This window comes from Alexandromys fortis, unplaced genomic scaffold (genome assembly GCF_014885135.2).
Source record: "Alexandromys fortis isolate MF-2015 unplaced genomic scaffold, M_Fortis_MF-2015_v1.1 scaffold_22, whole genome shotgun sequence".
Classification (NCBI taxonomy): Eukaryota; Metazoa; Chordata; class Mammalia; order Rodentia; family Cricetidae; genus Alexandromys; species Alexandromys fortis.
The window spans coordinates 16813982-16830828 of NW_026067900.1; the positions used below are offsets into that span (position 1 = coordinate 16813982).

General features: G+C 37.9%; 1 protein-coding gene across 1 annotated transcript in view; it reads left to right on the forward strand.

The window, feature by feature from the left end:
- Bckdhb (branched chain keto acid dehydrogenase E1 subunit beta) overlaps nt 1–16847 on the forward strand; it is a 167032-nt gene that overhangs the window by 110367 nt on the left and 39818 nt on the right. Inside the window, exon 9 of the mRNA XM_050127491.1 lies at nt 4069–4155. Within this exon, the coding sequence (XP_049983448.1) occupies nt 4069–4155 (87 nt within the window). The remainder of the gene's footprint in view (nt 1–4068; nt 4156–16847) is intronic.

The window sequence follows — 16847 nt, forward strand, 5'->3', positions numbered from 1 at the left end:
AATATCTTTAAACATTTGTTTTCGTAGCGTTCCATCTGGCTTGCTTCGAGTGTCTCCCGTATTCAGATCAATTGTGTTAGCTGTCATATACAGATCAGCTTAGCTTTTCATCGTTCCTATAGATGCTTAGGTTGAGTGTAGCAGGTGGAGGAAAAGTCATACATCCTAAACCAGGGCTCCATCAAAATTTATCTGTGTCCTTCCATGTCCCCATTTTGCTTGCCTCCCCTGTGGCAGGAGGCTGCTGGTGTCTGGTGGAAGGTCCTTGAAGCGGCCAGTAACTTTTGGGAGGCAGCTTTCAGGTTTTAACAGACGAGGAACACGGAGAAAAGCCTGGAGAAGCTTTTCACTGTCCTGGATTTAATTGGCTTAGCCTTTGCTGGTGCCATTTGTCACCTCTGACCCAGCGGTGCCCCATGTGCCACAGACCATAATCCACGGGCAGTTCTTAGTGGTAAAAAAGTTGGGGAATCAGGAACTGGAAAATCCAGCCTATGTGATTTTTCCTGGCTTTGATTGATTTAGCTTTCATATTAAAAAGTTGTTTAAATACTTTAAAAAAAAAAAAACGAAGAAGTACTTCTCTCAGATGGGAACTTGACAGACTAAAACTTTAAGTATCTCTTTCTTTAGAACAAAGTATTAACATTTATGTCTATTGTTTTATATTATTAAAAAGCTAGTAGCAACTTCCATACTTATTTTAAGGGAGTTCAGGAAAGTGCCAACTTTGTGAAGAGATTTCTAGGCACTTGTATGCTTTAAAGTTTGACTAGGTGTGTTTATAATCACTGAAAACTAAACTTGATTTTCACAGATATTTAATTGAACCACAAATAATAGAATTCTTTTTCATAAATTCGGAGTGATCTTAATATTGATTAAAATATTAATAAAGTAGAAAATAATAAAATGGAATAGAAAAAAAAAACTTCCGAGTGTTAGCAAATTGAAAATGTGAAGGATGAAAAGCATATGCCACGTTGAGTTTCTGTGCTGCCTCATGAAATGATTGGACGATTTTCAGACAGTCAAATAGATATTAATTCCTAGAGACCATGGATGAAAATAACAGTGTATCTTCTTTATTTTATACACGGAAATGCTTTTCAGGGGTCACAGATATTTTTAAGCATAAAAAAAAAGGAAACTTGAGAACTTTCCAAATTAAATAAAATAGTGAACACAAAACCTGTGGCTAGAGCAGGGGCCCGAGTAGCGTCTAGAATACTCGTGGTTCTCATAACTACTTCTGTAGACCCCTTCTTTCCGTGCTGTCTTTGGCTCGTATGAGTGCAAGCGGTCATCTCCACACACCCAGAGTAAGGTTTCAGTCTATTTCATCTGCCTCTAGTTTTTGGTATTTCAGGAATTTCTGAACTTTAGTCTACAGTTCTGATAGCAATATTTGATATCTGAGAACGACAGCATATTACTGTGTTAGGCACAGACAGAGATATCAGGCTTGACCTTCCCACACCAATCGGCTATTTATCATTCTGTCTGAGGGCCACTGTCTTGACGCCTCAGCAAGGAGCACCTTAAAGGTTCTGCATGGACAGACCTGTATGATGGTGGCAGCTAGTGGCTGGCTTCCAGTGCTATTATTGTGACTATTTGCGCCTGCAGTCTGTGACCCAAGGGTTCCTCTATTTTTGAAAGAAATCCTAAGATACTATTTAAAATAGTTCTGCTTCTTGAGATTATGAGCATAGTGATTTGTCAATTTAGCATTAATTTATGGGCTTTTCTTTCTTTTTTTTTTAAATTAAATCTTACGGAGAATACTTTCAATAATGTAAGATAATGTTTAAAATCCCTTGTCTGTGCCTCTTAACAACCATTTTTTAGGAGAAACAATTTGTGATCACATAGAAGGAATATTTGTAATAATATATATGTTTAAAAGGGTATGTCTCATCAGCTTTCACAAAAATGAGCTGTCATCCTTCAAGTTGCTTGTTTTTCTAATTACCTTTGGACATCTGTCCATGTTGTTGAATTTGTCTATGGATCCAGAGTACTCTATGGTGTGGACCTCCATCTGTGTAGCCATTTTCCTCCAGAGCAATGCTCAGAAGGTCTTGGTTTTGTATACTTGCATATTATGCTGCTTGAACTGTCAGAGTTGGAAAGTATCTATCTATCTATCTGTCTGTCTGTCTGTCTATCTATCTATCTATCTATCTATCTATCTATCTATCTATCCATCCCACTATGTATCTATCTATGTATCCATCCATCCATCCATCCATCCATCCATCCATCCATCCATCCATCCCTCTATGTATGTATTATCTATCTATCTATCTATCTATCTATCTATCTATCTATCTATCCATCCCTCAATGTATCTATGTATCCATCCATCCATCCCTCTATGTATGTATGTATTATCTATCTATCTATCTATCTATCTATCTATCTATCTATCTATCCCCCCCTTTTCCCCACCTAGAGTTTTGGTTCTTTAGGTTGCTGGAACCATAGACTGTCTGCCCTGATTGCTTATTGGATTTCAATATTCATTCTAAATGTTGTCATTTGGATAGGTCCAAACCTGAGCTACAAAAGACTAGCACATTGTTTGAGTTGTCGGATAAGAGCAGCATGTTTAAAGAAGCCTGTCCTTCTGACCTCTTAGACATTAATCTACACCATTTAGCTTGGGTGGCATTAGCTGCTTCATTGGTCGTGTTATACTGGCAATGTTCTACGTGGCGGAGCTTTCACAGAGATCTGCTCAGCAAATGGATTGTTCAAGCTGTTTAACCAAGACAGAAAATTCTCTTAGAGGATATTTTGAAAACACTTATTTTTTTTTTACCTTGATTATAGAATGTTTGTATGTTACCATTTCTAGCGTGGCACATTGAAGTAATTTGCGATCTTTAAAAATGTCAAATTACTGCATCCGTAGAAAGTCAAATGCCAGTTCTTAAGGTTGTCAGATCACCGGAGGTGGTAGTTTTTGTTTGTTTGGTTTTGTTTTTGTTTTTTTTAATAGCATTCCTACCTTTTCATGTTCTTAAGTCACTACTTAATAACTACAGTGATTTATTTTGGTTTTGGGGCTTGCCCAGGTCTTGAGGCTTAACACCTGCTGGCTGAGGCTGCTGCCACTCTCTTTGAAGTCTAAACGAGAATTGCCCAGATTGAGTGAAATCTTTTCTTTTAGACATATATTATCTTTTGCTTGAAGATTTTATATAATTAATAAAATAAGCTTTTTAAAAACGGGGCAGTAACATTGATAGCAATTTAGAGAAGAATTCACCTCTTCTCTGTTAATATGGTTTAATGTATCTTAAGCAATAACTTGTCTATTTCAGTCGTTTTTCCTCCCAACACAGCCGGCATCCTGCTGTGATATTGTAGCCACACCCTTTGACTTGTTTGTACCTAGTCTATCGTGAGCCACTGAGATTACATCATTGTGACACTTTTTGTGTTGAAGTGGCACCGGGGTCATAAACCAGATTTCAGTGCTCACTATGAAGACGGCAGTGAGCCCTCATTTTCAGAGTGGTTTGCTACTGGCAAGTCTCTCAAGGTTGCCCTGCCTTGTCTTTTTCCTCACAATGCTGTTTCCATGCTGCTTTTGTGTTTTCCCTTTTCCACAACCAGTATTTCTTAAGAATATTGTATGTAATTGCATGTCATATGCCCCCAACCAAAAAAACATTTCGAGTCTTAAAGTAAAAAGATGGAAAAATCAGACCAAGATACGGGCTTATGAAGCAGTTATCCACTTATAACAACAACAACAACAACAACAAAAAAAAGCCTCCTATAAAGTAGTCATGCGTTGTAAATTATATACTACATGGAGTTATAAATCTAATTTTTCTTTCATGCTAAGATTATAAGCTACATTAAAATTTCTTGACAGTATAAAAGCCCACCCAATTGAAAGCCGTTTGTAGTAACTTACTAAGCATAAAATCAACTTACTGCTTTTTATTTACAGAATTTAAGCAGTTTGTCTTTATTAGTGAATTAAAATGCCATCATATGCTTAAAATATGTATTCTCTTCAACATCATGTTCTACTTTTGTCTCTCACAGTCTGTGATCAAAACCGGGCGACTGCTGATCAGTCACGAGGCTCCATTGACAGGCGGCTTTGCTTCCGAGATCAGCTCCACGGTCCAGGTAGAGTAACCCGGCGCCAACTGTAACATCTGTGCAGTTGTGTGCATCTGCTCCAGAAGGAAAGCTTGCTTATCGCCAAATTCCAAAGTATGAACTTTTGGAATATGGGCATTTCCTCCCATCAGGACTGTACCGTCCCTCAACTCATTGGTGTGATTATATCTCCAAAGAAGAAAATTTAAATTAATCATAGTGGAAAAATCTTTTATGGAAAAAAAGAAAAACTTAAGATTAATAAAATAACTTGTATTTGCTACCTTAACAGGAAAAGGGACCTCTTTCCATATCAGCCCAGACTTCCTCGGAATAAAACTTAATGTTGTTCTGAAATAAGTTGTTTCTGAAAGTCATCTTAGAAATTTATAGTACTTACCCTTAAACCTGTCAAAAGCAGCTAATTTCAAAAAGTATTTATCAGTTTATTTAGTAAACAATTTTTGGGTGGGGTGTTGTCGGAAGTACTCGAGGAATAATATAAATACTTTCATTTTAAAATGTTCACTTAAGATACCGGGTAACAGGGGAAAGCCCCATAAACTTCATTTGAAGGGGATTTACACTTAAAATCCTTCATTTGGATATATATTATAAATATGTACGATGTGAAGGAATTATATTTTTCCTTATGTTTTAAATTTAAAAGTACTTAAAATGTATACCATATGCATTTTAAACTCAGAACATGTTTATATTTTAAATGCCTTTCTTCTTTTTTCTGATACCATGATTCTTTAATTACGAAAATACGTCTCTGTAGAAAATGCATAAGGGTTATAGTTTCATAGAAGTTACAGTGAAAGAATAATGCTGCAAATTCATTTTAAATTTTTAATCAGCAAATGACTTTTTCCAATAAAATAGTTTATGTGCTAGTTAGTTAAATTACATAGATTCTTTTAAAAGAATACTGTGAGACAGATTTGAACAAAATATTCTAAAAATAAATCTTAATAATAGCTGTATTCAATGGAAATGAAGCTGTTTGTCATCTATAGTTACTGAAAGGTTGGAAAAAGTGAATATTTGAGTTCTATCATTGTTTTGTTTTCCTGTTTACTTAATACCATTTAAGTGTCATGAATACTCGGTTTGCATTATACACTGATTATTGAGTGATTTAATGTACCAAGTCTTTTTAAAATAAGGCTGCAGGAATAATCACTGTTATACCAAGATGTTGTTTCCAGCCAGAGGCAGAACTGGCAAAAGAAACTGGATTTTCTGACTCCTGATAACTCTGTAGTGTACTGAAGCCTCCAGGAACAGAACGATTGCCGCCGATAGGAACCCTGACAAACCCACTGCCTGGATAATAAGCTTATGGCTTATACCAAATGTAATTTGCATATAATTGTACAAGGAAAACTACTAGAAGGTAGTGGAACTTGGAATTGGTGTGTCTTTGGAAAGATTTCTTCCTCCGAGCTTGCCTTTAAAATGTGATCTCTATTGGTCGGCGGCCGTAGGGTCTAATACAGTTTTCACACTGGAATGGACTTAGAAAGATGATCTAATCTAGTGTCTCCTTATTTTGAATAATATGTGGTTTCATGTTTATGGAAAAATGTCTCTCCAGCCCCAAGAATACATTAGCAAATCTTCATTTCAGAAACATAGGGTTAGGAGTTTAAAAACATGGCCGTTGCAGCTTGCCAGCCCCCCAAATCACGAAGAAAGTGTCGCAGTTAGGGTCCGGAAAATGTGGGATGATTCACGGTGGTGAAAGTTGACAGAAAGAGTACCCACTGTGCAATCATATTTGTATCATAGCATGAATGCCCCAAGACAAGGCAGCTTACACTCCATCCCGGAGCTCACAGATTGACCCCAGCTCCTTAGGTGTTCACAGGCACCTGAAAATTAATAACCTCCATTAGTTCCATTTTCACCAGATGCCTGTTTGCCGCTAAAATGCTTTGACTGACAGGTTTATAAAAACGGGAAAGATCTTGAACTAGCCCAGAAATTTTGAGTCAATGTTCAGAGAATAAATATGCAATCTTTTCTGAGAGTTCATCAGTCCCAAGAGAAACATAGAAATTTTGAATTCATTATAAAATCATCTGCTTTTATAGAGAAATCATTTAACTAGTGAACGACAAGGTTTATTAGGTAATATTGATCAGTTTATAAGGGATTTGCATTTAATGGTTTAGGTAATTAGAATTTTGTTTTGTCTTAATTCAAGCTTTATTTGCATAAATACAGAATACAGAAAATGAATCTAAATAAGTCTTAATGAGTGCGTTTGCCTTTCATTGTTTTTACCTATTTACTGGTAAAGAAGATTTAAAAAAAGGAAGCTAGAGATGTGGACTTTTTCCTTTTTCAGAGTAATGTTTAAAAACAAGTCGAATTGCTCTCGGCCTTTTGGCTAAGATCAAGTGTAAAAATAAGTCGGAGTGGTTTTACAATTGTTTTATGCAGCTATATGGGGTGGACGCTCTTCAACTTCCCGCCTAGGAATCCGGGATCAGGTTGCTGGTGCTGTGGGTTGTTTTAAATGAAGTCACCGCCGTGAGTTAAAGCTGCTTTCAACACGTGGCGTGATTCATACGCCTGCGTTTCTTTTTGATGTTTGGACCTTGTAAGGTTAGGAAGGATGAAATAGGGTTATGGTATTGAAAGTCAACTTTCTGGGCAGAAGAAGGAGGAAATGTCTAAGGAAAGCGCTTTCACTGTTGTTAGGGGACGCCGCTTGAGACTGCAGACAATAATGAACTCTGGGTTTGGTCACTCTGCGCTAAAGTGTCCGGCTCCCATTGTATCAAAGAATCTTAAGTTTTCTATAAAATGTTTAAGTGACAGCATTGTGTCACGTGTTATGATGTGGAACATACGTGGCAGCTTTTTATAAACTCATGACCAATTCTTTAAAATTTCTTACAAAACCATGCCTTAAGAGAGTAATTATAAAATAGTAAAATTACTGTTTTTAGATATGCAGAGATATGAAAACTCTTAGAAATCTGAAAATGTTTTATTTGTATTTTATTTATTACCCATAGTAAAAAGAAAACCGAGAATTTCATATGACACAAAAATAACTCAAGTTTTATAATTGATATTATTAGAAACATCAGTGTATGCTACAAAAATTAAATGTCTGACAGAAGAACACCTTAACAGTATCATGGTATTGTTGGCATTACTATGGAAAGATTAGTTTACTTATAGAAATAGAATATGAGAAGAATGAATATAAAATATAGTCCTAATTTATTTACACAACTTTAATTTATAGCAGATGGCTTTTCGATCAGGCAAGATGTTTGGAGTCCACATCTTCAATCTCTTTAGAGCTGTTTCTTCTTCCTCATATAGGACATTATTATAAATAATTTTATTGTGTAATAATGCTAAATTCAGAGAAATGACAGCCTTATGTTGAGTCTATAGAAATCATCCACACATTTATTAATGGTCTCTTCTAAAATTTCTATGTAACGAAAAACGCTGATAAGAATTAAAGGAAAATATTTTCTCAAGAATATTGCATTTAATTTGGAAGTTAAGTAGGAGGCAGAAGCTGAGGTCTGGTATGCTTCTTACCCTCTGGGAGAGATTTCGTGGTCCTTCCTTCAGAACATCACTGTCTCCTTCCATCCAATTCTACATCCCCATCTGTTCTCACTTTGGGGTGCGGGAACTTTTCTGCCCTTGCCTTTCCTTTGACACACGCTAAACCTCAAAGCCTGGATATCTTACATTTAATCCTGGCACGTAAAAAAGTGCAAAGACAATATATTTTAGGTAATTCATTGACCCTCTTCATTGTGGCATGGAGCCACGATTTCGTTGTTTTTAGAAAATGAGCTTTATGCCGTGCTTATGTTCCTCAGCTTTGTATAACCACAGATTTTCAAAAACAGTATATTTGCTGTTCAAAAAAAAGCATTAACTTCATCTCTTTAATCCCCCTCCCCCAAATTAGGTTATATTAAATATTTGTGAATCTGGTGTCCAGCAGAGTAATTACACATTTAAATGTTAAGACCCCCGTAGTCTGAGGAACTGTCGCCACAGCGTTGGATGCGTAATGCGATTCCTGTCAACTTCCTGGAAATCAACCTTTACTATTAGCTTCCCGCGCGGTCCCATAACTACAGATCCTTGACTCTGATCTAATTGTGTGACCATAAAGGATAGTTTTATCCTCCCTCTGGATTCAGTACTCAATAAGAGCGCCAATAATTTTAGGGATTGTGGTTCCTTAAAGGTTTCGTTCTCTCTCCCTTTTTTTTTTTCTTCCTTTTTTTAAACACATGGAAGCAATAACTCCACAACAGAGTCCAACTGGAGAGGATGGGAACTTTCCACACCATTGTTTCATCCCTTCTGTGCGGTCTCCTTGCTGAGGGTATGAACTGTCTCTCTCTCACACACACCTCTCCTTTTCTCTCTCTCTCACACACACTTTGTAAGGTGGTTGGGTTCTGATCTTTTGAGAGGATTTTTATAGAGCCCCCATGAATCACTGTGTGAAAGGAAAGTTTCATAGCTTTTCACAGAAGTTTTGCCTTTCTTACTGTTTCATGTCATAAAGGTTGATTTGGCAGTGTTTCCCCATGTAAAACCATTACTACCAAATATATAAATACGGTATTTAAGCATGTCAGTATGAAAGAGAGAAGAGATCCTAAATGATTTTGAGTTTTTGCCACTGTGGTAGATATAGCTATCATATTGATCAATTAAGAGTTATCAAGATACTAATTTGATGACTTTACTACAACTTTGTCGTTTCAATTTAAAACAAAGTGTTTATTAGCAACATGTTAGTAACAAATGAAGCGGTCAGGGGAATTGTACTTCTTTGCTAAAAGATGGAGCCCTAACATCACGGGTCAGCATATAATGCTTGACTGTGAGCTAGGTTTTGTTTTTGTTTCTGTTTTTTTAAATTACGTGTGTGACATGTATTCATACCAATCCCCTGTATATATAATATATGCATATTATTTCACATTTTCACATACATATGCATAGTATATATTTCTTAAATATAAATGAAAAGTATGCTGGAGAACAGAAAAATAAAAATACAAGTTTTATATATTATATGTAAAAATACAAACCCTTAAAAGCTCCATGCAGAAGACCTGTATTGAAACAACTGGTCAACTCTCAGCCTCAGGAATTGTCTCCCTTCTCCAATACAGAGGGAACTGCAGCCAAGCCCAGCTTTTACTTGATGCTTGTGTTCCCACAGTGGTGTTTTTTGTTGTTGGTTTTTTTTTTTTCCTTAGCTGTCTTGGAACTAGCTCTTATAGGCCAGGCTAGCCTCAGACTCACAGAGATCCACCTCCCTCTGCCTCTGTTGGGATTAAAGGCGTGTGCCACCACCACCCGGCTCCCGCAGTCTTCTTAAGTAGATGTCATAGACACAAAGTGATTGCGTTAGGATGTCAGACATTTAGAATGTGATTAGGTCATGAGGGCAGACCCTCAGAGGTGGACCAATTCCTCCATTACATGGGGATGCAACCAGAAGGCAGTTCTCAGAGAAGCAGAAACAGGAACTTGAGGTGGACTTTGTAAGGAGCATTCACACCAAAGCCTGTTAGTACTTTTTGTGAACGGCTTCTGTGGCCTCATATAGCACAGACAGCGATCCAGTGGTCCAATCTGGATCTCCCCGGGTCGCACTGTGGATGATGGGTCTGCTCTTAAGTATCTGGAATAAAGCCCCTATTGTACTCTCATCCATTTCTCCCTCTCTGTCTTCTCTACTCAGTATCCACCACCTGCCTTCCCTGCTCTCCCTCTATTTTTAAGGGGGACAGTCTTCGTTTACATGGCTGTTCTTGGAACCTTTGTCTCTGACCTACTGTTAAGCTTTAGACGTAATTTCCTTTTCCATGCTAATTTTTCAGATGATACAAACTATAATAAAAGAATTTATGTGGAAGGAATTAACAGGAAACAGTGAGAAAAGGGAGCAGTGAAGGAAGGGTGTTTGTTAGCTTATGAAAATCAGCTTCTCTTGGTGTGAATACTTGCTTCCCAAAGTTTCTTGTGGACTTTTTCTTCTTTGTCCCCAACCTCTTACTCCTTATCACATTCTACTCTTTATTTTTTCAAAACATCAATTTGCCCACCCTCTGCTTGAAAACCTCCAAGGACTCTCTTGCATTGCAGCAGTAAGTTACTTGTACAGAAACCTTCATTGCATAAAGTGGGTCCAGTTAGGCTTCTTGTATCTTTGTGTGACCCCCATGTATTGGTTGCACTAACCATTTCTTATGTGCTGGGTGCACCGACCATTTCTTGAGTGATAATTCATTCCTGTAGGGATTTTGTTTTTGTTTTTAATATTTTAGGCAATGCTTTAATATGGATCTTTGCTATGAGAAACGGAGTACTTGCATTTAGACACTTTGAGTTTATTAAAAGGAACAGATGATAAACAGAGACCCACTATAAAATACAATCCCATACAGTCAACCAGATCATTGTAAGATTGTCGACTCTTTGGCTCTGTAATTGATATTTGATAGTTAATGTTGCCTGAGGGTGAACATGACCCTGGACATGAAGGAGGATCCAACCTGGGTAGAGGGGGCTACAAGTCTAGGGATAAGAACGGCTAGAAAACAATATGAAAGGCTGTAGCATGAGGTCAGGGTTGGCAAGTAGGATTTAGAACCCAGAGACCCTTAAACACAATAATGAAGACTCTGTATGGAAGAACTCACGGAACTGACCTTGATCACCTGCATACTAATTCCACCTGTCCCATGTAATTTGCATAAAGTACACTTCATAAACTTCTTGGCAAATAGGAATCATAGAAAGTAAAAACTAGTGCTTGCTGATATCATTTAAAGCAGTGGCATATAATTAAAAGATTTCATGCAGGGGATTAACATGAATTTTTCAGTTAGAAAAGGTAGGTTGGGGAGGTTCATTAAAAAAAAAAAAAAACCACAAAACTATCTCCATAATCTAGTTGAGGCATTTGCAGGTCTTCAAACCAACGACTTAGAGGTAGGGTTGGTAAGAAAGGTGGGTTTTAGGGAGTAGGAGAATGGATTTGAAAGAGAGACTCTACTCAAGAGAAAGACATGTGGCAAGGACTGCAGTGGTTGGTGGAGTGTCTAGGGGTCAAAAGAAAGTGCACCTTAGGTTTATTGATGGGGCGTGGCTTCACTGAGATAAGGATACCCTCGGAAAGGGTGGTCACTTAAACACAAATACAGATTAGTGTTTCAGTGAGGAGAGAGGTGAGGGGCATCACTCTCTCTGCTCTGTCGTTTCTGCTGTTCTCTTCTGTTTAAGTAAGCCTTGCTTCATATAATAACGTCCTCAGAGTTCAGTGGTAGTTATGCTGGGATTTTATTACATGATATTGCTGGAATTATTTCACCGTATGATCTAGATGTTATTGTCACTGTAGACAGGCAAGGAGTCAAGCTCTGTCAAAAGTATCCATATAGAGGGAAGACAGCACATTGTGACTTAGTGCTATTGTGATTTTGGGCATCCACTGGGAGATTTAGAACATTCTGTGTGAAAAAGGAAGGATTAGTGGGCTTAGAAATAGGCTTAATCCTGTGATGCTATTTGCTTAGCAAAAAAGGCCATTTCTTGATGCGAATCCTCCCTGGCAACCTCATTAGCTTCCCATCATCACTGCCTTCTCCCCTTCGCTGCCAACTCATGGAGCCAACCTTTTAATATCTCTCAGCTCTATCTTCTTCTTGTATTCCCCCAATAAATTCTAAATGACCCCAGAAAACTGTAAAACCTAAAAGAAAAACATGGAAAATAGCAGAGTGAGAATTTTCTAAAAAAATACAAATAACTTCCCATTTTTCTTGTGTTCAGTACGGTGCTGACTGTAGGTCTGTCATAAATAGCCCTGATTATATTGGGGAATCCTCTTATTTCTAGACTATTTAGAGCTTTTATGTTAAAGGCGTGTTGGATTTGGTCAAAGGCTTTTTTTTTTCTTTTTTTCTGCATCAGTTGGGACAATATTATAATGCAGGGGCTTGGTTCTGTGTATATGGCGTATTATTCTGATTAGCTCAGATATGTTAGCCATCTGTACATCCTTGGAATGAAGCCAGTTTGATCCTAATTTATGATCTTCATAATATGTTGTGGAGTTTATGGGCGTCAAGTTTCCTGAGTTTAAAAGAGAGGGCCTCTTCGCTCCCTTCAGCAAACCTGGTGCTCAGAGTCATTGAGGGCATGAAGCAGACACTCAGTAAATGATGCAAACGAATTGTTTATGCCCCGGCACAACGCTTGGCAGATTTGTTTGAAGGTGAGTGATGTTCTTTATGGCTTATGCCGCACCTAAAAATTCTGTTAGGAAAAAATGGCAGGCGAACAGCTTATGTTTACATCACCACTCCATCGAGTACAAATTCACTGTGGCTTGTGTTTGTAAACTGGGGCGTGGACGCTGACATTCTGGGCAGCTGTGCTTCTCCTGCCTACTCTGTGACCCTTTCAGCAGTTTTTTTAATGATAAACTGCAGGAGTTTTTTTTCCTTCTCTTTCTCTGGCGAGTCTAAGGAAGACATTTGTGTTGGTCACTGAAGTTTCACAGGCTAGGAAAATCAGTTATCTGAAGGGGGTCATTACTTTATGTCATCAGCTATAGTGACTTTTATAAATTGGTACCTTTATAAAGTTCTTTTAATACCCACAGAGTTATATGTTTCACCTAGTGCTAATGTCCTTTAAAAAAAATCTAGTTTGTATCCTTGAAGAAAATTAGAAATGATTTAGAATATTTCTTTATAGGTTGGTTTCCTTGTCATTATGAACAAAATGCCCAATAGAACTAATGAAGGATGTTTATCTTGGCTTATGGTTTTAGAACAGTGGTCCTCAACCTTGCTAATGCTACAGCCCTTTTAATACAGTTAGTTCCTCATGTTTATGGTGATCCCCAAGCATAGAATTGTCTTTGTTGCTACTTCATAACTGTAATACTGTAACTTCATAACTGTAAATTTGCTACTGTTGTGAATCGTAATGTAAATATCTGGTGTTCAGGATATCTGATATGCGACCCCAAATGGGGTTGTGACCCACAGATTTGAGAACCACTGTTTTTGAGGGTTTGGTTCCTGGTTGGCTTAGTCCCACATACTTGGGCAGGAGATCATGGCAGAAGGAAGGAATTAAGACGAGAACCTCCATGTAATGCAGGCCAGAAAGCTGAAAGGGGAAAAGATGCTGCGCTATTTTTTTTTTCATTTTTCACATTTTACATCATCCAGGACCCCATCCATCTAGACAGGGCTGCACACTATTGGTCTTCCTGCCACAGCTCACCTGCATATGCCCTCTCAGATGTCCCTGGGTGTGTCTCACAATCTCGTAGGTGATTCTAAACCCAGTCACATCGGTATCCAGCGTCCACCATCATGATTTTACTTCCTTATTTGGTATGGAATAATTTCTTATATTTTCTACATGTTGAATATAAGACTTCGTTTAAAATATTAGCACTGAAGATCATTTGCTGATCATACAGAAGACTTGGGTTTGGTTCTGAGCAGCCACATGATGGTTCACAACCATCTGTAACTCTAATTTCAGGATGCTCTCTTCTGACCCCTGTGGACACTAGGCATGCATGTGATACACGTACCTATATGTAGACAAAACACATAAAATAAAATAATTCTACATTTACACAATCTACATAAAAAATAAAAAAATCTATTTTTTCCAAACTATGGTAAGTTCAACATAAAATTTTGTACATGATAGGCATTAGAGGATGCAGCTATATGATCCCGTCAATCCTGTTGTCTGCTTTGCACAACATGTTGGGCAAAAATGAAGCAGCATGGTAAATTCTCCAAGCTATGCTAGGCAGGGGTTGCCAGACTTGCATGCTTACTTCTTGTTCAGGCTGGCTGTGCTTCCCAAGAAAACAGCGAATTTTCTCAGTTTGTCTTGCCATTTGGTAGGCAGTAACGTTTGCAATGTTGGAAGATCATATCAGTTTGGTACTTTTCTTTAACATATAGCTCAAATTAGTCCCCGTATGTTTGTAAGGGCCATCATCTCCTTTCACAGGGGAGTTTGTGCTCAGAAATATGGTTAAGTTTAAAGTAGAGATTAAGTTCTGCTAATGAATTTCCTCTATCCTTTAAACACTTAAATCAGTACTTACTACAAAAAAAAATAGATAGCAAATAATCGAAAATGAAGGCTATGAACATAAACCAATGGTTTATTATTCTTTTGGTTTTCAGTACCAATGCAGATATTCCAAATAATATTTTTATTTGCAGAAATGTCTGAAAAATTGTATTTGATTGAGAAATGTTGACTGTCTTGATTTTTTTCTTTTTCAAGTTTCGTAGACTTGATTTTATTTCTTAATACATTTTAGCGAGCTCTGCTTTTCCAACTTAAGTCCTTTCAGGGGAATTGGGTACTGATATTAGCTAATTAGAATAGTTTCATGTCCCAGGGTACACAAGATATCTCTAATTGTCTTAAAGTTATTAGATAAAAAGTATAATTCAAGGCTAGTGACATGGCTCAGTAGGCAAAATCATATGCCACACAGGCCTGGTGGCCCAGCTGCCATCCTAGAACTGACCGAGAGGAGGAGAGAATGACTTCCCAAAGTTTTTCTCTCCCCTCCACTTGTGACCTATAATGTGCACAAATAATGCATATTTTTAAAAGAATTAAAAAGTATAACTCATTTTACTTTTTGTTTGTTTGTTTTTCAAAAAGGTCTTTCTGTGTAGTCCTGGCTGTCCTGGAACTCACTTGCCAGACCAGGCTGGCCTCAAACTCACAGAGATCCGCTGCCTCTGCCTCCCAAGTGCTGGGATTAAAGGCATGCGCCACTACTGCCCAGCTAACTCAGACTAATTTTAAAGGTATGCAGAATCTTTCTGTTTAAAGAATGCTCAGTGTGACTCACGCTTCCAAATCCAGGTCCTAAGCATCCACAGCTGTGATGAGGCCTCTCATTGAGGTAAGTCAAAGCTGCTCCTGTGTTTTGATAGGGTTAGATTTCTCTCTCCCCTCCATTTCTTTCCTGGATCAATTTTAAATTCCCAGCTGATGGTTTTGATGGTATAAAATACATACTTTAAAACGGGCCCATGATGTCTTGGTCTTCGCTGAGCTGGCTTCAACTTTCCAGTTGTCCTTAAATCATTTTTCTCCTTAGTTCTGATGCTCTTTACTTTTGATATGAAGACTTTTAATCAGCAGTTAAAGAAACTGAAATGTAGCTTCGTAGTTCATCTCATTTCTTAACAGTCTCCTGTCTCTGCATTCAACCTTCAAGTTTATACTTTTTTTTTCTAAATCATGTACATTTCTGGGCATAGGCTTCTACCTAAGTGTGCATAGCAGACCATCTTGAATGTATTTCGTGACTAATATTCTAACATCGCATAATCCTATATATTTTATTAAAACCACCTTTCGTGCAGCAGTTCCAAAAAGCGGTTCAAGTACATTAAAATAAGTACTGCACATATGTTGATAAAATATTATGGAATATCGAATGTGATGGAATGTTTAATTATGTGGGCAGCTAATAACTTGATAAATTAAATGCAATATTTGTTCTAGTAAGACCTACATAGTTTTAACAAAATAGGACCCAGATTGACCAGTGTTTAAATTGAGTCTTGGGAGCCACAGCAGCACAGGTGTTAGCTTCATTCTGCCATAGGAAGATGCCACATGGGCATCTCATAGGCTGTTCAGAGAAAGATGCCACATGGGCACCTTGTAGGCTGCCCAGAGAACCCTATCTTTTCTCTTGCTTTTTCCTTCCCCCTTTCCTGCCTCCTTGCCTCTCCAGACTCATCTTTTACTTCTGCTTTTTTTGACAGTTTCTCCATGTCAGCCTTAGAAAGCATGCAAATCTTTATAGACATATGAAATGAAGAAAAATATACTGCACAGGGATCCCATAAAAAATTTTAGTCATAAGACTAAGCTAAATTAAAACTTGCCACTTACTACAATGTCCTTTTTGAAAAGCCCCCAATTTGAAGTGCTGGTTGCACTATTTGAAGTAATTTCCTAAGTTCTTACTTGTTCATTTGGTGTGTCTTTTCTTACCACTTGTTCCTCAAGATTAGGGAAAAACATTGTTTCTCCATTGCCAAGGAAGCACTGTGTTATAATCTGACTTACATCTTCACTTATGTTATCTCTTTGAGAACCTTGTCCTGAAAACCAGGGCTTGGCTCACTGATAGAATAGTGGCTCTGACTTTCCATGTTGTGGGTTAGGATGGTAGAGGATGGGAGTGTCTGTTCTGCTTGTGGGTTTAGGGGAAACGTAGATAGGCATGTATGGTGAAGGACAATTTGTCTTTGAAAGTCTGTTGCTTAGGACTGTGGAGCTATCAGTCTTTCCACCATCTCTAACATTTTAAAATTTTGTAGATAGCAGCCACTAGTGAGTTTCTATTAGCATGATTGTGTGTGTGTGTGTGTGTGTGTGTGTGTGTGTGTGTGTGTGTGTGTAAAGAGAGGGGGAGGGAGGGAGGGAGAGAGAGAGAGAGAGAGAGAGAGAGAGAGAGAGAGAGAGAGAGAGAGAGAAGTGAAATACAGTCATCCCTAATGTACTTCATGGATTAATACTTTTCTTGTTGCTAGAACAGAAGGCCTGATATAAACGTTTTAAGAGGTCTTCTTCTGCCTGTGTGTGCAGAAGTTCAGCCTATAGTTGGA